The sequence below is a fragment of the Chelonoidis abingdonii genome, chromosome 8 (genome assembly GCF_003597395.2).
Source record: "Chelonoidis abingdonii isolate Lonesome George chromosome 8, CheloAbing_2.0, whole genome shotgun sequence".
NCBI classification, from domain to species: Eukaryota; Metazoa; Chordata; order Testudines; family Testudinidae; genus Chelonoidis; species Chelonoidis abingdonii.
The window spans coordinates 96364841-96386247 of NC_133776.1; the positions used below are offsets into that span (position 1 = coordinate 96364841).

Below are 21407 nucleotides of genomic sequence, written 5' to 3' on the forward strand. Positions count from 1 at the left end.
AAGTTGCTAAAGGAGGAGAAAAACATTTGGGCAGTGGGATGGATTAGTACTCTAGAATACTATAGAAATACTTTAAAAATACATAGGTGGTCATTTTCTGGAAGCTCAGTAAAAAGTTCCACCAAGATTTGTGTGAGAATTCCTTACTTTGGGACAGATCAGGAAAGGCCTCAAAGGTGAATTGAGCGTTGTAACAAATTCATGAAAATACAACGGAAACTGCAGGACAGAGGGGAAAGAAAGAAAAGCATTCCCTGGGATTGGTTTCAGAGAACAGAAACAAAGAGTCAGATTTCCCTGCTAGAGACACATCTCTGCTCCCTATCTACCTTCTCCGCAGTCATTATAGCAGAAACAGGCAGATGTGTGAGGTTATGTCTCAGCCAAGGAGTCACTGCAAAGCTGACCAGGCCAAGTGAGGAAGGATAGTAAGGCAGCAATGTCCATGACAATAGGAACCTCTGTTACCAATGGGATAGGTCACAATAGAGAATACACTGGCAACAGCCGTGCCCCAGAGTGTTCTGTCAGAGATCTGGAGGAAAGGGAGAAGTCAAGTCAGATATGGGATAGGGAATTTTATTCTCCCAAGAAGCCAGTACCAACTGGAACAGAGCAAGTTATGGCCTTCTAATAACTTAAGACAGCTCCTGTCCTTGTGCTAGACTTAGAGGCACAGACCTTACCCTCACTCACCCCCGCAGCACCAACATGGGAAACAGCAGAACATAATCTGATAGTTTCAACTTCATTGTAAAAAGACTATATCTGAGCACTCCCAAACTCATGTCTCAGTGGAAAGCTGAGAGAGGACTTAACAGGTATGAGTGAATTGAACTGAAACACAAATCCTTTTTTTTCTGAAGCCGTCTCTCTAAAAGTGCCTTTCTGGAGGCTTTCAAATTTTAGGCGTTTCACCTTGGGCTGTAGGATTAGGGAAATCTGCATTTACCTGAAAACTTCCTCTCTTTGTGTAATAAGGTCCACAGACCATTCACACTAGGTACTGCAGCTTGCCTGGAGGCAGCCGGACCTGTCAGTCACTGAGACCAGTGAAATGTCCAAGCTCCTGAAGTTCCCTTCAGTTGGCAAAACTTCCGTGGTCAGGCTAATTCAAAGCTACTTTCCTACACTACAGACTGGTCACCAGCCCACCAAACTGATTTACAGTGAGTGATCTGTTTCTGGATGTTGGGGCCATTCTGCTAAGCTGATTTCTGCCAGGCAAATCTTGGGTGATCATCTCCACTTGAGTGCGCTGTGTGCATAGAGATAGGACACTTTGCTCCATCCTTTAGGACAGGAGAATCATTGCGTTCCAACTGGTGAGCACTGTGCTCTCTTTCTGGCACCCGTTCTCATATCACCATGTTTGACCTTTAGCTCTCTGGACAATACCCTAATCAAAAAATGCATCTTGGAAAAGAGAAATGAATTTCCTTCTTCCCTAAAAGCCAATATTATTGCTATCATGATCCTGGGGCACATGCAAGATCAAAAAATAATGATCAAAGCTGGGAAAATTAAAAAGGCTGCCATCCCGTCCATCTGCAAAACATGGAAGGTCCGACGCTGGTAAACTGGGAATGCTTTGAAGACAAGCCTCCTTTAGGAACTTTAGATGTTTCTGCTAGTCTGATTCTTTGAGGCTAGAAGTAAGATTGGGAGCAGATTAAAATGCTCTGAAGTAGATGATGGATGATTTCATTCATGTTGTGGCCTTTCCATGTGTTAAGCAGGGAATGGGACAAAGCTGTTCCAAAAATTCTTGCATAACTGCACAGGGTAATCTCTGGTCTATACCCAGGGACTTCATTTGATCAAAGCTATAGGTAGGCCTTTTGTTGCCCAACAGCCTTGCACTGATCAAGTGTCTAACTCCAGCTCTGGGGCAAGAGTGCAGTTACTGATCCCACATTTGCCTTAGCACTATATGTAAAGAAGTATTTTCTATTGCTGCTCTTCACACACTGCTTCAAACTTGCCCAATCCCCCCAATTCCTTTCTATAAAGTCTGGCAAGGGTCAGGACTAGAAATTGAGCTTCCCACAGTATCACAAAGATAGCTAGGAGCTGATATCCCAGAGCACCAGATCCCAAGGATCAAAGCCTCATATACATGCACGAATCAGAATTGAATACCGTTATTCCTCCCCTCCCGTTTTAGGCCATGTGATTTTTAAGGTTGAGACAGACCATACCTTGCAATGCTGTCCACTCAAGTTAGCATTGCTTCTGAAAGGATGCCTGGACCACTTCGGATATCAGCTGACCATTCATATTTTTGTTGTTGCCACTTCAGAACTTTCATGCCCAAAAGAAGCAGCTGAGATGACACCTCCTAGGCTGTAGCTACCGGGGGGCAGAAGGGGCTCTGAATATCAACTCTTTCAGTTAAAGTTCTCCACTGCATAGTCCTGGCCACCAGAGAAGATGGCCACATTTATCTTCAGTAGTGATATCACATTACATTTTGACTGTTGCACAATGAGGAACATCTTGGCCTTATAAAATGGAGACTGGCACAGAAATAAATAAATGGTATGCCAAAAGGACCCTTATTGCTTGCCTCTTCCATATCTGGGCTGCTGTCCCTCTCATGACTCCAGTCATCTGCTGGGGGGTGGAGGTGGTTGTCAGACATGGTAACCTGTAACAGAAACTGGGAACAATACTCTGCACATTGGGGCATGGTGACCCACAACAGCTAGGGAAAACAGCCTGATACTTCTCTAATCTTCTAAGTGTGGCAGGAAATCAGTCCCACTGTATTCCATCTTCCCAGGCTGCATAAGGAAGAATATGTAACTATAGCTAGTCCAGGGCAGTTGCATATTTAAGCATAATTTCAGAATATTATATTGAGTACTCTCTTACCTGACAGTCTATCCTCTGGTGGTTTATATTTAAATATATTTTACTATTTGCTTCTCTAAATCTGATTTGGACTGCTGGCTTTCCTCCCCAGAGTATAGAATTCCCTTTGTGTGAGTGTGTCTGTGCAAGCCCTAAGTACTCAGCATATCTCTAGTGCCGGGCAGGGATTCATCTGCCAGGCTGCACTTCGTAAGGGTAATCAGGGGAACTGAAAATTAAGCATTATACCCAAAGATGCACTCAATGAAGGTGAGCAGGAGAACGGTGTTAGTTTTATTAGTCTCTTGTTTTCCTCTTGGTGAATTTCCCCCGTCATTCTACTAAGGGGGGGAAGGGGGCAGGGTAAATCCTGTTTTACTAGGTTTAGTATGAGTAATAAATAGAACATCTATTCTCCTTGATAAGGCTATACACTAACTTTCATAACTTTTTAACCTCCCTCCCAATAAAAAACAGCTGGGGAGCCAAGAAAAAAGTGATTTTCTCCTTATTTCTGAAGATACATTTGTTATTTTAGAGGGTTTGTGTTTAATCCTATTGAGCTTAAATTTTTGGCATCATTCACAAATACCTTTCACTGTTTAAAAAAAAACTTTATTTTTTAAAATAATTTTAATTCATTAGACCATACTTTATAAGTTACCAGTAGGATCTGAACCCAACCATCAGACATGTTGCACTTTCAAGCTTTGTAACAATGCATGATTTTTCAAAATAAAATTTACATTTAGATTTACAATTTATGTTTTTGAAATTTACTAACACTTAAAAACATTGAAATTTGAATGCAAAGGGATACATGTTTAACTTTAGCACACAGAAATACTGTAAAATATGCCATTACCCCAAAATGCATTTGAAACTGGAATGTGATTAGCCCATCAAATTGAAGTTTTATTAATTAGCAATTCGCATATAACCTAGTTAGCACCTTATTGAACTCAGCCTTTGAGTGTAAAAAAATCTAGTGCATATTATAATAGCTCAACATGTATTGTACCATTTCACCAAAGAGGTTCCGTATTTTTAGCATTATCTGCCAATTTTCGAAAACTGGTAACGTTTTAGAAGCTTTCTACAACATATGGAACAATGGCTACAGTTAAACTTTAACAGAGAAATATAGGCTCTCTCTACTTATTATAAGTTGACTGTTTTTAAAAGCAATCATTCATAAGGATTGCATCAACATCAGTTAGCAGAGGAAGATCAAACTTTATTGAAACTGCTTGCATACAAAATATATTGCACTATAACCAAACAAATGTCAACATAAAATCCAATCTGTTGTAGCTAATATGTACAGAGAATATTGCCCAAGAGCAGTTACATTACAAGGTCAGTCTACCTTGGTTAATTATCTACAGTATTTTAAACCAAAACAGTTTACAGATGATGTGTGCAAGGTACCAATTTCTGTTTTCAAATACTATACATTCCCAAAATAAATAACTAGAAATCAACATTAATGTTTGGCAATACTTTTTAAGACATTTTTATATGTGTTAAATCATGTGCAGTTTGTTGCCATTTTTATATGCGTACTTGTATGCAAGGAAAAACAGTGGAATGAAAAAAGCAAAGAAACAAAACTCACAAAATACATCAGAGGCAAGATCATGTTTGTACAGTTCTGTACATAATCAGTGGCACTCCTACTGGAGTAATTTTACTAAAAATAGAATAGATTAAAATGAAAGTCCTCACACAGTTTTACCCAGTAAATTTAATTCATGATCAGAAATAAAGAAAAAAGTACGTTTAATTCCCCCTTTATGTACTTTGCACCAAGTTCCCCAACTCCTTCCAAACCTGCTTGCGAATCAGACCTTGTATCTCAAAAAATTATGAATTTGTCCTGCCTCCAATGTTAGTTAGCTAAACTACTCCCTGCACTTAACAGGTTATCACACGTGGGAATGTTCTTCTTATCTCTCTTGAGATAAGCTCCAAATTAAAATTTTAAACCATTTCAAAAAACTTTTGGGAGGATGAAAAAAGGTTATTTTTAAATTGGTCATCTGGCCAAAAAGCAGACACACATTACTAGCTTGTGAACAAGTTACATTTGTTCCCTCAGTAACAATGAATTTTTAGTTTCCCAGAAATGGAAAGATTTTTTTTGTAAACTTCTTGTACTGTCTACAAAAAAAATTTACACCCCTGTCTCAATAACACTATTTGCCAAATCTTCAGTGCAAAAGAAATTTCCTATTCTTATAACTGCCTAACCTGATGCTTATGTAAGGAAAAAATTATGGAAAGCATGCATTCTTCTATAAAGTACTAATGTCTGACAAGGTTTGCTACATATATTTTACATTTAGTGTTTCCAACTCATCTTCCCTGATTTCTGCATCCAAATATAATATTCCTACCTGCCAAGATATAAAAAAGGCACAGATCATACAACTTTTTTTGCTAATGAAAATGACAATTGTTACATCACACATATTTCAGAGTCCACTAAAATACTGAAAAAGTGGACCAAAACGTGAACTGACACAGGACATAAAACGACATAGCATTTCATGAAGAACTTGTAAGTCAGATTGAAAACAGAAGCCCAATTTATTACTGCAAACACTATTTATTCTGAAAATTGAAATTGAGCAGTGATTTTTGACCCAATGCATTAAAATGGTACAACTGAACAAAAAGTATACCAATGCACAGCTCAGTATTTTTAAAACAAACAAAAAGAATCTTTCATTGTTTGAAGTGCAAGATGTACTTGAAAGCATTTTTCAGAAGTTCAGATATTTTTATGCAAATATTTGTATAACTTCTTATTCTGAAAACAACTGCATACTGCTGATGTTAAAAAAGGCTAACAGAACGTTTATGTTCATTTCATGCCCTGCGCCATTTTGCCTACTATTTGTCTTTGGCCTAACAAGTTTCTCTAACGTGGAATAAGAATCACTGAAACAGTATAGGAAATATGACTTTAGAATTATGCAGTTTAGGGTACTCCATTCACCAATGGTTGCTGACCATCCACACTGTCTGATTTCTCTTTCTTCTGATTACGATCTTTACCCGTGCGCAGTCGACTACCTTCATTGGAGGTATTCTGTAATGTTTTAGCGTGGACGCTCCTTTCATTATTGCAGTCAATTCTGATCTGAAACAAGTTACAGTTATATAAAGCATACCCTTTAAATATTCCTGAAGTTAACTGTTAAAAGGGGGTGGTGTCAAATAATTTAGGTGCCATCTTTAAGTTTATTTAAAAAGGAAGCTAGACTTACAAAAGTAGGAAACAAAATGCCTTTATGATTTAAAAAAAATATTTGAATGTTACTTTTAAAAACATATACATTTCATTAAGTGTTGGAAAGTCGATCATCATAATGCACTGTATTAGTATAGGAGAACCAGAAAGTAAAACTGATCAGTCTACTATAATTTTGTTGTTCATGTAGAACTGAAAATATGCATACATATACTGAAAGATTTTAAACTTGTTTCAGTTTTAATAAATCAAGATATTCCTAGTCATACAGTTAAAGAAGCATTTTTGAAAATCAACATTGCAAAGGTGTGATGCAACTATACTACTACTAATAAAATCCACTCTGCCACCCTTTGCCAAGATTGAATTTAAGTAATCAAAAAGAGTTGTGGCTTTCAAAGTGGGCAAGAAGAATGTTATGTTTTAAATGTAAGATGTTTAGCTTGATAATAGTACACCTTTAAATCCTTTTTTGGCACACTGTTTATTTGAAACTTTACACATTATTTACCTCCTGATTATCCAGTAATTATTGAGGATTCACCAACATGAAGCACTTATTTTATTTAAGAGTATCATCTCATACAGCTCTCAGAAGAGGAAGAATTCCGGATATGTTGATAAAATGGAGGCTACCTATTTGTAACTGGAGGTTCTTCAAGATGTGTGGTCCCTATCTGTATTCAACATGTGGGTCCGCATTTGCACTGTATGCCTGAATCTTGAGGTATCTAGCTAGTAGTGTCTCTTGGTCCACACATATGCACTTGTTCTCCTTGTGCTCCGGACTGAGAGTATAAAAAGGCAGTGTGGACTAGAGTCTTTAGTTTCTCTTACTGCAAATTCAGTCATGATCGGCAGCAGAGGGGATGGAGGAAGGATAGTGGAATTAACTTCTATTTCTTCTCCGAGTGCTAGTCTCTATATGTATTCTATATGTGGGAGATTGTTAAGCAGTAGTCAAACAGGAAAGAGTGCAAGGATACAATTGGTACAGAGATCTGCAGTACTGGTAGCAGTATCAGCAGCAGCCACTGCAACCTGAACAGATGTTTTTGCTACTAGTTTTCCCTGATCAATAAGGACTTAACACTGAGACTGTCCTCCTAGAGGAGTTTGTCCTTGACGTCTTAACATTTGGCATAGTTGATGAAACCATATTTTGCTAACAGGGCCACGCCGTTATTAATTCTATTAATTCTTCTGAAGAAAAAATTTGTCTCTCCAGGAAATCAAGGACTTTGGTGCCCTTGTCTGAATGAGTTGCCTTGGGATGTAGCAGCCTAGATCTTTCAGTGGCTGCTTGTCAAGTGCTGGCTGAGAAAACAGGAACTTCTCTTCTTTGGCTGGAACAAACTAATGCCTCTCAGCCCTGAAGACTGCAAAATGTCCAGCAGCTTATGCTACGTCTCTTGGATCTCCTCAAGCCAGATCTGAAGCTCATATGTTAATCTCTATAGCAGCTCCTGATATTGCCTGTGATCATCAATGCAAAGATGGTGAAGATGGAGCAACCACCTCATCTGGAAAGGAGGATGAGACCACGCTTGGGACTGTCGGATCTGTCTCAGCTTCTTCCTCATACTCAAAATGGAGTTAGTAGGTGTTGGCTAGGAGAGTGTAAAGTTCATGCATGGATCAAAGGAGGTCTAGTTTAAGGATTCCAGGGGCACCAATAATGCTAGTATGCCGGGTTGATCCATTGGGGAGGACCTGGGGGCACTGGGAACCGCTGGTTCACTAGGAATTCATATCTAGGTGGATGATGGAACCTAGTACTTCTGGAGTTCCTATCTAGACTAGTCTCCTTATGTGGGGATGATGGTTCACAGAATCATAGGACTGGAAGGGACCTTGAGAGGTCATCTAGTCCAGTTCCCTAGACTCATGGCAGGACTAAGTAGTATCTAGGGCATCCTGACAGGTGTGTGTATTCATCTGGAACCTTTGAGAAGTCCAATGAGAAGGCAGTTTCCTGTTCAATTGGTGGAGCTACTGGTCAAATACTCTGGCTCATGGAGGTAACAGTGGTGACCCCAGGGTTCTTGAAACAGATTATTCAGGAACATTGACACACCAAAGGAACAAAGTCTGACCAGAGAGGAGAGAAGACTGAGAATAGAATGAAGGTTTCCAGGGTACCGGTGAATGAGACTGTTGGATGTGACACTGGGTCCTGGATGTGATAGTGGACACTGGGTCCTTTTGGGAAAATACCTATACTGGCACAGAGTCTACTCTGGATTTTGTAGACTGTGCCCAGTGGGAGCCTATCCTCAGGTTTATGCAACTGAACTGAGGTCCGTAACAATGGATCCTTACTTCATATCAAGGAGGTTTAAGTGGGCCTAGGTCCTTAGGATCCATGTACAAGGACTTACCTGACTTGGATGGAGTCAGGGAAGGATCTTTACTTCTGGGAGCAGATTCTGAAGATCTGTCCTTGCTTGAGTGCCCCTTACTCTCATGAGAAGCCCTTGAGAGGGATTCTTAAGGTTTCAAACTTGTAGCCTTGGCGACTGAGCTTGGTGTACAGGGGGGTCTCCCCAGCCCAGATCCAACTGGGGTCACATGGTCTTCACCATGGGATTTTACTCAGCTGGAGCTCACAAACCTCACATGTTTGGGAAGGGAAGGAAAGGAGCGGCAGATGCTGCACTTAGTTGAGATATGACCCTTGCCAAGGCAATAAAGGCAACACTGATGTTTGTTGCTCACTGAAAAGAACGTTGTGTGGGGCGCAGCAGGATATGCAATGTTTAAACCCCAAGACTCTTGGGTCCTTGTCCACAGGGAAAAGCTTCCCAAGGTGGGGAAAAGCTAGCTACACTATACTAACTATCCTAAATGGAGATTCTGACTCAGGTCATGGTGTGGTAATAAGGAACTGAAAAGACGATGGTCCACAGCGCCCCTTATAACCTTGGTTTGGAGCAAGAGGAGAACAGCTCTGCATGTGCATTCTAACAGAGGCTACTTGGTAGAAATCTCTGGACTTGGACCATAGTGCACATGCATACCAAAGTGTGGAATACCCAGATGGACCAGCACTTGAACAGGTTAAGTGTCTTCCTGACAGAAAATTTCTCAGTTTTATTTCCTTCAAAATTATTATTTAGCAAAGAGAAAATGCACATTTGTAAATCATATATAATTGCAAAATCCTGCAAACAAATTTTATTCTTCATGTTTGTAAGGGGAAGAAGGCACCAACTCTACCAACTCCACTTCACCTCATCCAGGAAATAGCTTTTTGGCCACAGCTTCCCAAATCCTATTCACCTCACTCGGGAGTGGGAGCCTCTCAGAAATGGCATTTTATTTCTTCAGAGGGGCCTTCCCAAAAAAAGTTGCCACAAACTCTCCAAGCAGAGACTTCACATATCACAACACAGAAGGAAGTAGAAGCAGCTCATCTTTTCCTTCTATTGGGGCAGCTCTTAGTAAGTGGCAGAAGACTCTGCACATGCCTTGGCCTGAAGTACACTGGAGGTGCTTCCAGAGAGGACACTACATATACTGGAAAATACACATTCCCAGGCTGGTGTTTTGTCAAACACCAGAAAGGGAATATTTACTTGTCATAAAAGATTTGAAACAAAATTAACTGTAGAGAGATTTCTTAAATATTAAATCTGAATTCAGTGTCCCTTTATGTGGATTTTAATTTGGCGTCTAAACAGTTTTCCACTGCTTGACTAGTTAACTGGCAATGAAACATTACAAATGTTTCATTTAATACCATAACTAAATTAGAAGATGTACCTCGTCCCGTCTAGAAAGCTATACTGGTTTCTTACCACAGGGAACTAATTTTTCATGCATTCAATAATGCTTTTTCTAATTTTTTTTACAGTTCTCTCTCTTCTCCCTCCATTACAGTATTTGTGTTCTAAGTACATAAGACAAGAAGAGACAAAAGGTATTGATAACAACTAGGAAAAGCCAGGAAAAACTAAACTGAATTAAAATGAAGAATGAGTTGCATTTTTTTTTAAAGTACATCACAAACAGAAAGCCAGCCAAACAATCAGTGGGACCACTGGATGATCGTGGTGCTAAAGGGGCACTCAAGGAAGACAAAGCCATTGCGGAGAAGCTAAATGAATTCTTTGCATCAGTCTTCACTGCAAAAGATATGAGGGAGATTCCCTCAGCCATTCTTTTTAGGTGACAAATCTGAGGAACTCTCCCAGATTGAGGTTTCCACAAAGGTGGTTTTGGAACAAAGTGATAAATTCAACAGTAGTAAGTCACCAGGACCAGATGGTATTCACTCACAAGTTCTGAAGGAACTCAAGTTTGAAACTGCAGAACTACTAATTGCAGTATGTTACCTATTGTTTAAATCAGCTTCTTTACCAGATGACAGGAGGATAGCTAATGAGACACCAATTTAAAAAAAAAAAATCCTGGCAATTATAGGCCAGTAAGCCTAACTTCGTACCAGGAAAATTGGTTGAAATTGTAGCAAGGAACAGAATTATCAGACATAGATGAACACGATTTGTTGAGGAAGAGTCAACATGGCTTTTGTAAAGGGAAATCATGCTTTGCCAACCTATTAGAATTCTCTGAGGGGGTCAAACAAACATGTGGACATGGGTGATCCAGTGGACATAGTCTACTTGGACTGTCAGAAAGCCTTTGACAAGGTCCCTCACCAAAGGCTCTTAAGCAAACTAAGCAGTCATAGGATAAGAGGGAAGGTCCTCTCATGGATCAGTAACTGGTTAAAATACAGGAAACAAAGGAGAGGAATAAATGGTCAGTTTTCACAATGGAGAGGTAAATACTGGAGTGCTTCAAGGATCTGTACTGGGACCAGCGTTGTTCAACATATTCATAAATGATCTTGAAAAAGGGATAAAATGGTGTGATGGCAAAGCTTGCAGACTGTACAAAATTACTCAGGGTAGTTAAATCCGAAGCCAAGAGTTACAAAAGGATCTCATAAAACTGGGTGACTGGGCAAGAAAATAGAAGATGAAATTCAGTGTAGATAAATGCGAAGTAATGAACACTGGAAAACAAATCCAACTGTACATACAAAATTATGGGGTCTACACTAACTTACCACTCAAGAAATCTTGGAGTCACTGTAAATACTTCTCTAAAAACATCGACTCAATGTTCAGTGTCCGTCAAAAAAAGCTAACTATGTTCGGAACCATTAGGAAATAGATAGATATACCTCTACACTGATATAACACTGTCCTCGGAGTGACAAAAAAAATCTTACTGCATTATAGGTGAAACCGCGTTATATCGAACTTGCTTTGATTCACCAGAGTGTGCAGCCCCACGCCCCCGGAGCACTGCTTTATTGTGTTATATCCAAATTCGTGTACTATCAGGTCACATTATATCGGGGTAGAGGTGTAATAAGACAGTAAATATTATAACGCCACTATATAAATCCCACACCTTGAATACTGAGAGTGGTTCTGGTTACCCATCTTAAAAAAGATATTAGAAATGGTACAGAGAAGGGCAACAAACATGATTAAGGTGGTATGGAACAGCTTCCATATGAGTAGAGACTGAAAAGACTGACTATTCAGCTTGGAAAAGAGAAGACTGAGAGGGGATAGGATAGAGGTCTATAAAATCATGAACGGTGTAGAAAAAGCAAACAGGCAAGAGTTATTTACCCTTTCACATAACCAGGGGTCACACAATGAAATTAACAGGCAGCAGGTTTTAAACAAACAAAAGAAGAAAATTTACCTGAAGTGATCCATCTGCTGATCTCCCTTTAGAATCTCTTGAATTACGTTGACGGTTATCTGTTCGTGACTGTTCATCATTTCCTATAAAGAGAACCTAATATTCAGCAAAGCTGCTTCTCAGCACTGATTTTGTAATTTTTCCCCTGATTCTCTAAGCAGTTAAAAGTACACACTCAGTATGGAGTTACTTTAAAGCTAAATAGTATAAAAAATATTCTTATTGCTTAGATAAAGTAGAGCAGAAGTTTGCAAACTATGGCCCATCATTGGTTCACAGAATCTTTTGTGGAGGTCTGTAAAATGGAACAAAGAACCATCCCATGGATTGGGAAAGTGATACACAGAATGAGAAAGATGAATCAATTTTTGTAGGGTATTACCTATTTAATTTTTTCTACTGACTACTTACATTCTTGGGAACAATAAAGCTGAGCTTGGAAAATACATAATATGTGGCATGATTCCCTGCTCTTAATATGTCAAAGCAAACAAAAAGTAGCCTATTGAAAAGAAATAAGAAAAATCTCTATTCTAAAGACTTCAAGTTGTAAATTATGGTACATAACCAGAATGGTAAATTTATCAAATATTATTTAAAAGTTAGAATTCGAGTTAAGATTTAGATTTCAAGCTTGTTTCTCACACATTACTCATGCTAATTCTTTCCTACTGCATATATAAGTTACAACGCTAAGTTTTAGTCATACAAGGATATAAGAAGAAAAGATGGGCATAGGGATATCTCAGGCAATTTCTGCAAGAGTACTGTATGTATAAGTGTTATATGGCCAAGAGCAGGCAAACATTGATTGACTCATAAAAGGCTTGATCCAAATCCTACTGAACTCAGCTGGAATATTTCCACTAACTTCAATGTGCTCTGCCTCATATTTTTACTGGGAAGGTTAATGATATACAGTGGAGTCCCTAGACCAGTGTTCCCCAACCTTGGGATGCCGCTTGTGTAGGGTAAGCTCCTGGCAGGCCAGGCCAGTTTGTTTACGTGCCGTGTCCGCAGGTGCGGCCAATAGCGGCTCCCACTGGCTGCGGTTCGCTGCTCTAGTCCAATGGGAGCTGCTAGAAGTGGCGTGGGCTAAGGGATGTGTTGGCCACTACTTCCAGCAGCTCCCATTGGCCTGGAGCACCGAACTGCTGCCACTGGCAGCAGTGATTGGCCAGACCTGCGGACGCGGCACGTAAACAAACCGGCCCGGCCTGCCAGGGGCTTTCCCTACACAAGTGGTGTCCCAAGTTTGGGAAACACTGCCCTAGACAACTGAGTGGGGGAAGGAAGTCATGTGTTTGATATGTGGAATGTATAAGACTGAGATAATGTGATGTGTGGTTCACCAATGTGTGAGATTGCGAGTCAATACGTGGCATTCTTTTTGGGTAGTATTCAATATTCAAATGTTGGATGGAGAGTTATAAATCAGACTCTGCAACTTTTCAGTAAACTCCAATACAGTCCGGAGCGAAACTGTATTCTTAACACTTTTCACCTTCAAAGTGATTTACAAGCACTAAATAATCAGAGTACATCAAGTCCCCTTCAACATTTTTAGGTCTGAAACAAAGTGTTGCAATATATGAGCTAAACTGTCAGGAGAGCAACAAACTATAATCCAAGCCATTTATTAAAGGGGAAAATTAGCTTCTATAAATCAAACTACAGGGGAGTCGCATCTTACACCGGGGTTAGGTTCTGAAGTCAGCGTGTAAGGGGAAAATCACGTACAGTCTAACACTCACTGAGTGGAATGGCGGGCGGAATCGCTCGCACTACAGGTACAGTATTTAAATTGCTATTTTTCTCTTTTTTGTTTTGTTTTGCCATGCTCATATAGTTAAAATCACGTTAAGTTAAATGCGCCTATGATGCGACTCCACTGTATTACTATCAGTGGTTCTCTAAAACACTGGTTCTCATTTGTTTAGTAAAGCTAGTTTAATTAAATTAAAATTGACACTATTATTTGGCAACCAGAGCATGCCATATTTCACAATTCAGGAATACTACACAAGAATGATGAAGTGAAAATGTGAACGGAGCAGAATTCTTTATTCAAAAAATCCAATATTGAATTACTTTTCTTTTTTGAAAACAATCTCAGTTTACCTTTGAAACCTCCACGGCCCCGCCCACCTTGGCCTCGTGCACCACCTCCACGTCTTCGTCCATCTCCTCTGCGAAGGTAGTTGTCTCGTTCTTCTTCTGCTGGGGCTAATGACCAATCACTAAGCTCATCCCTGTGATCAGATTCTGTTTCAGAAGCATTTGATGCTTCAGAATTAGTTCCTATCAAGAGTTAAAAAAAAAGATCATTGTCCATTTTCATTAATGGACTATTATAGAAATATCAACCAACTAAACTGCAACAAGCTTCCTTTTATAAGTGAATTTAAAATTCTTGCCACACTATCAGTAGAACTTGGTTGACAGAAACAAAGCTCTTAGTTAGAGTTTATGAACAATTTACTTAGGTAACATGAATGTCAACCTCAGAAGAAAATCTTCCAGTTCCCAGGGGCAAGTCATGTTCTATATTTACCCACCAGGCAAGGATAATTAAATGCAATTGTCTTTAATGGTAAACTTATGAAGTTCAAAATTAAAGACCACACTCTGAATACACAAAGTCAAATCTGAATACAGCACTCATTTTTATCAAAAGGTTTTTGGGGTCCCAATATTTTGTATGTTGTATTCATAATACATAAAATATACTCCAGTGAAGTTCAGTGGCACATTGCAGTAGCCATATTAAAAAAGTGACCTTAAAATGTAGAACTTTGGAGAAGTACTAAAAACTAGCTCATTCACTTTTACCTGATATTGAACTGCTGAAGCTAGATTTTCAAAAGTTGACGAAAAGCATATTACTGCTGAATAAAGACTCAAATTAGTGGATGGGTGGAAATTCCATAAATCCACTTCAATTTCTCCCTGCCAGGACATCCTCCATGTAAAATGAACTTGAATTCAGCTGGAGCTGATGAGTGCTCTGCACTTCTGAACATCAGATCATTTTTTTAGGTGTGGGTTTTAGGAGCCTACCTTTAGATTCCTATTTTTGAACTTCTTGGCCTATTAATCCCTGAATGGAGAAAGTAAAAAGAAGACAATGTGTGGTGGCCTGATGGGGGAAGCAGAAGTGGGTCAAGGACTAAAAGGAGTTCCTTAATCAAGTTTGCTGTTATTTTTTCCAACCCCCAAACACTGATGGTCTTGTATCCTCCCAACCCAAAAAATAGTTAAAAAACCCAAAGAACCTCCTACCCCAAAGCCTGAAAGGTATTAAACAAAACAGTATATAATTCACTTCACTAGCATATTTATTCTTTGAACTGAAAAAAAGCACAAATCATCCAAAGTAAAAAGCTTGTAATTCTAAACATAATAGCAACATAAAGAGTATTGCTAGTTAAATCTTGGATAATATGCTTTTGTCAACTTATTTGCTTTTTTTCATTACCTAGCACAGTGGTTCTCAAACTTGGGCCTCTGCTTGTTCAGGGAAAGCCTTGTTTCAGACCAACAGGTGCTGCGGGAAGCGCCGCGGGATGTGCTGGCTGCCCTTCCCACAGCCCTCATTAGCCTAGAGTGGCAAACCACAGCCAGTGGGAATTGCGATCGGCCGATCCTGTGGATGCAACAGGTAAACAAACCGGCACGGCTCGCCAGGGGCTTTCCCTGAATGAGTGCCGGCCCAAGTTTGAGATCCACTGACCGAGCATATTATGCAATTTTGACCAAACCATCTCAAATGTGCAAAGAACACACGACTAATGCTTTGACGGCTGGACAAAACTGGAAGTCATTTAAAAAAAATTGAGAAAATTCTGAATTAAAAACTCTCCCATTTTCCATGACTGTACTTTCACTTTCTACCATTTTGAGGCAAACTAACAGTCTTCTTCAAAAACAGACTTGGAGCAGAAATCTGGATCTTTGGATTCTAAATGCTACAAGGGAAGGAAAAAACTCCAGACAGCTGTCCAGGTGCTATGTTCTGCCTCTTCCTGTTCTGTGTTCAATACATGATCTCCATTTGCATTTAGAAAAGACGGTTACTCGCCTTTGTAACTGTTGTTCTTCGAGATGTGTTGCTCATATCCATTACAATTAGGTGTGTGCGCGCTGTATGCATGCTCATTGGAAGATTTTTACCCTAGCAACACTTGGTGGGTCGGCTGGGCGCCCCCTGGAGTGGCGCCGCTATGGTGCTGGATATATATCCCTGCAAACACTATGGCCCTTCAGTTCCTTCTTGCCGGCTACTCTGACAGAGGGAAGGATGGCGGGTTTGGAATGGATATGAGCAACACATCTCGAAGAACAAGTTACAAAAGGTGAGTAACCGTCTTTTTTTCTTCGAGTGCTTGCTCATATCAATTCCAATTAGGTGATTGCCAAGCCTTACCTAGGCAGTGAGGTCGGAGTGAGATGTTGCAGAATGCAAAACTGCTCAGCCAAAGGCTGCATCATCTCTGGACTGTTGAACCAGAGCGTAATGAGAGGCAAAGGTGTGGACCGAGGACCAGGTAGTTGCACGACATATCTCCTGGATGGGTACGTGAGCCAGGAAGGCGGCAGATGAAGTCTGAGCTCTGTAGAATGAGCGGTGAGGTGGCTCGAGGGAACATGAGCCAAGTCATAACAAGTACGGATGCACGCCATCACCCAAGATGAGATCCTTTGGGAGGAGACAGGTAGGCCCTTCATTCGGTCTGCCACCGCAACGAAGAGTTGGGGCGTTTTACGAAAGGGTTTTGTCCGCTCGATATAAAATGTGAGCGCTCTACGGACATCTAGGGAGTGCAAGTTGTTGCTCCCATCGTGATGAATGTGGCTTCGGGAAGAAGACTGGAAGGAAGATATCCTGGTTGACATGAAAGGCTGAAACCACTTTAGGAAGGAACGCCGGGTGTGGTCGCAACTGCACCTTGTCCTTGTGAAACACAGTATACGGTGGGTCCACCGTGAGAGCCCGAAGCTCGGAGACTCGTCTGGCCGATGTAATGGCTACGAGGAAAGCTGTCTTCCAGGACAGGTACAGTAGTGAGCAGGTTGCTAACGGCTCGAATGGGGCAGACATGAGTCTGGTTAGAACCAGGTTGAGGTCCCAGGTTGGGGTGGGCGTCGTACTTGGGGGTATAGGCGCTCCAAGCCCTTGAGGAACCTAGAAACCATAGGGTGCGAGAACACAGAGCGGCCACTCTCCCCTGGGTGGAAGGTAGAGATGGCGCCAAGTGCACCCTCAGTGATGATACCGCTAGGCCTGCTGTTTGAGAGACCAGAGGTAGTCAAAGATGGGGGGATCGAGACCTCGGTGGAGTGACATTCTGCGTTTCGCACCAGCAGGAGAAACGCTTCCACTTGGCCAGATACGTTGACCGAGTGGAAGGTTTCCTGCTACCCAGGAATACTTGTTGTACTGAGGCAGAGCAACGTAACTCTGACTGGCTTAACCACGCAGCAGCCATGCCATGAGGTGAAGGGACTGCAGGTCTGGGGTGGTGAAGTCTGCCGTGGTCCTGAGTTATGAGGTCTGGGGTGAAGAGGCAGGTAATTGGGTTGGCTATCGAGAGGTCGAGCAACATGGTGTACCAGTGCTGCCTGGGCCACACTGGAGCAATCATGATCAAGCGAGCTCCGTCCCTGCGGAGCTTTAGCAGGACCTGTGAACCAGCGGGAACGGTGGAAAGGCGTAAAGCAGTTGGCTCGTCCACGGCATCAGGAAAGCGTCTGAGATCAAAGCCTGGGAGAGGCCTTGGAAGGAGCAGAACATCTGGCATTTCCTGTTCTCTGCGGGAAGCGAAGAGGTCTATGCGGGGAAAATCCCACTTCCGGAAAACAGAATAATATAATGTCCAGACAAAATCGACCACTCGTGAGACAGGAAGGATCTGCTGAGGTCAATCCGCCAGAGTGTTCCGAACCCCTGGGAGAAAGGACGCTACCAGGTCTATCGAGTGGGCTATACAAAAGTCCCAGAGTTGGATGGCCTCCTGACAAAAGGGGGGAGGACCGTGCCCTCCCTGCTTGTTTATGTAATACATGGCCTTGTGTTGTCTGTGGACACTGAGACACAACGGCCTTGTAAGTGCTGTTGAAACGCCTGGCACACAAGGCGGACTGCTCTCAGCTCTCGGACATTGATGTGCAAGGCCAGCTCCTGAGATGACCAAAGGCCTTGAGTGCGAAGATGTCCGAGGTGAGCACCCCAGCCGAGAGATGACGCGTCCATCGTCAGGGACATAGAAGGCTGGGGTGGATGGAACGGCATCCCTGCACACACCAGGGAAGGGCATCAGCCACCAGTCGAGGGAGCCTAGGATGCTCGGGGGAATGAGTGACTATGTCTATGGCGTCTCTGCCCGGGTGGTATACCAAGTTGAGCCAAGATTGGAGGGGACGGAGGTGTAACCTGGCGTGTTTGGTCACGAACGTGCAGGCAGCCATGTGACCCAAGAGACCGAGACAAGTGCGAGCCAAAGTTGTTGGGAAGTTCTGTAGGCTTTGGATAATTGCTACCATCACCTGAAACCGAGTCTGTGGTAAGCAGGCTCTGGCGAGACTGGAGTCCAGGATGGCCCCAATGAAGTCTATCCTCTGTGTGGGAACCAGAGTGGATTTCTCTGTATTGATCATCAGGCCTAGACGTATGAATAGGTCCTTGACGATGCCCACATGATGGGTGACTTGTGTCTCAGAGGTCTCTCGGATGAGCCAATCGTCCAGATACGGAAAAGACGTGTATCCAGCTGGCGGCGGAGGGAGGTGCGACTACAGCACATGCATTTTGTGAATACTCTCGGTGCTGTAGAGAGGCCAAACGGTAGGACCGTAAACTGGAAATGCTGATGGTTGGCTACAAACCGGAGGTACCGCCTGTGTGGAGGATAAATGGCGATGTGAAAATACGCGTCCTTCATGTCGAGGGGCAGCAAGTATACGGTGGGTCCATCGTGAGAGCCTGAAGCTCGGAGACTCATCTGGCTGATGTAATGGTTACGAGGAAAGGTATAGTAGCGAGCAGGTTGCTAACGGCTCGAATGGGGGAGACATGAGCCTGATTAGAACCAGGTTGAGGTCCAGGTTGGGGAGGGGCGTCGTACTTGGGGGTATAGGCGCTCCAAGCCCTTGAGGAACCTAGGGTGCGAGAGCATGGAGCGGCGTGTGGTGTGTGCTGTGTGGTGACAGCGGTAGCAGCAGTGACAGCATGGCCTGGCTCCATAGGGTGCGAGAGCATGGAGCGGCCACTCTTCTCTAGGTGGAAAGTAGAGATGGTCGCCAAGTGCACCCTCAATGATGATACCGCTAGGCCCTGCTGTTTGAGATACCAGAGGTAGTCCATGGTGGTGGGGATCGAGACCTCAGTGGGAGTGACATTCTGCGTTTCGCCCCGCAGGAGGTTTGGAGGGACCCTGATTCTGGCCCCCTTGGGGTCCAGATCGCCGTCTACGATTGCCTCGGCCGCGCCCTCTGCCGAAGTCGTGTATTGGTCTAGGCGGGGGATAAGGGTAGTGAGGCTGGGGACGGAAGGACCTGCGGTGACTCACCAGGGTGTGCATCCCGAGGGAGCACATGATGACCCTGTTGTCCTTAAGGCTCTGCAGCCTGGGGTCAGTCTTTTCAGAGAAAGGCCTTGACCGTCAAAAGGCAGGTCCTGTATGGTGGTTTGTAACTCAGGTGGAAGGCCTGACACCTGAAGCCATGATATCCGCCTCATGGCGACACCTGAAGCCAGGGTCCTGGCTGCGGAGTCAGCTGCGTCCAGGGAGACCTGGAGAGAAGTTCTCGCCACCTTCTTCCCTTCCTCCAAAAGGGCAGCAAACTCGGGGCGGGAGTCTTGGGGAATGAACTCCTTGAACTTCTCAACCGACGTCCAGGTGTTATAATTGTACCGGCTGAGCAGGGCTTGCTGGTTTGCCACCCTGAGTTGGAGGCCCCTAGTAGAGTATACTTTGCAGCCCAATAAGTCCATGCGTCTAGCTTCCCTTGATTTTGGAGCAGGAGCTTGCTGGCCATAGTGTTCCCTTTCATTGACTGATTGCACGACAAAGGAGCAGGGAGGAGGGTGCACAGACAGGTACTCATACCCCTTAGAGGACCTGGTGGTGGATATCCTGTCAACTGACACCCCACAAGAGTGGCCTTGCCGTTTATCCGTACAATACAAGCAGACGCAATCATCTGGCAATCTCCAGCATCTATTACGCCCAAGGCCAGGGGAGTTGAGCAGAAGTACATGGTACCCTCTATCTCCGGGATCTCCTCCACCTGAAGATTCATATTCAGGGCCACCCACCTCAGGAGGTCCTGATCTGCCCACAGGTCAACTGGAGGAGGGCCTGAGGAGGATGTCCCCGCCACCGCTTCATCTGGAGAGGAGGAAGAGGAAAGGCCAGGTCCAAGAGGGTCCTGCGTGGGCTCCTGTTCTTGAGTAACGTCAGTCTCAGGTGGAACTTGAGACACTGCTTGTTGAATGAGAGCCTCCTCTGTACCCGCGGGAGGGGGGCGGATAACCGTTGCCTCCGGCACTCGGTATTCTGATGGTGCGGAGCGGGATGGCACTGGAGGTGCACCTTGGGCTTGATGGTATGCCCAATGTGTCCAGAATGAGCACTGATGGGGTCCCTGTTCCTGGGCCTCCTGGAAGACACAGCCGGGCACATCTGAGTCACGGTCCTGTGCATAGGAAGCACTGTCCACGTGAGATGACACAGATGTGTGACGAGATGGCCAAGGAGGCGCTGAAAAACCCCGGGACGGGTCTCCATCTCTAAACGATCTCTCCCTGTGTGGTACCGGAGAGCGGTACCGGTTACCATATTTGTACCGAGAACGAGACCGGGACCTGCGACCGGAGTAGTGCTGGGAGGTCGACCGGGATGTGGAGGCTTGATGTCTGGAGCGGCTGCGAGAGGCGCGGTGCCGGGAATGGTACCGTGAGCTGGATCAATACCGAGAGTATCAGGTCGGCGAACAGGACGCTGAATGGTGCCGTGAGTGCGACAGGTACCGAGATGGAGAGCAGTGCCAGTACCGGGATCAGCAACGGGACCGTGATCGGTGCCTCTCGACGGTGGCAACAGAAGGTGGCCTCAGAAGGGCAGGTTTGCCTTTTGACTGAATGACCCTCACTGGCGGTGCAGGGGATTGAGGCAGCGCGGACTCCGTCAGCGCGATCAACTCCCTCGCTGTTGTAACAGCACTGAGGCACTGATCATAGCAGCACAGAACAGGCACTGAGCACCAGATCATTGAAGCAGGGTCTACCACACTAGAGAGGAACAAGGTGCAGAATGTGCAGAGAGGCCTCAGAGACAGTCCAACACATAGTGGCAGGATGTAAGATGCAGGCAGGAACAGCATACACTGAACGGCACAACCAAGTGGCTGGCACTGTGTACAGGAACATCTGCACAGCGTATGGGCTAGACCCTCCTAAGACCAGATGGGAGATTCCACAGAAGGTTGTGGAGAATAGCAAGGCTAAGATTCTGTGGATCCCAGATCCAGACGGACAGGCAGATACTGGCAATCAACCAGA

The 21407-nt window shown here is 43.5% G+C and overlaps 1 protein-coding gene across 1 annotated transcript in view; it reads right to left on the minus strand.

Annotated features, from left to right (window-relative positions):
• Nucleotides 1–3449: 3449 nt before the first annotated feature.
• FMR1 (fragile X messenger ribonucleoprotein 1) overlaps nucleotides 3450–21407 on the minus strand; it is an 88646-nt gene continuing 70688 nt past the window's right edge. Inside the window, 3 exon segments of the mRNA XM_075068865.1 lie at nucleotides 3450–6004; nucleotides 11846–11928; nucleotides 13967–14146. Coding sequence (XP_074924966.1) covers nucleotides 5843–6004; nucleotides 11846–11928; nucleotides 13967–14146 — 425 coding nt within the window. The 3' untranslated portion in view covers nucleotides 3450–5842.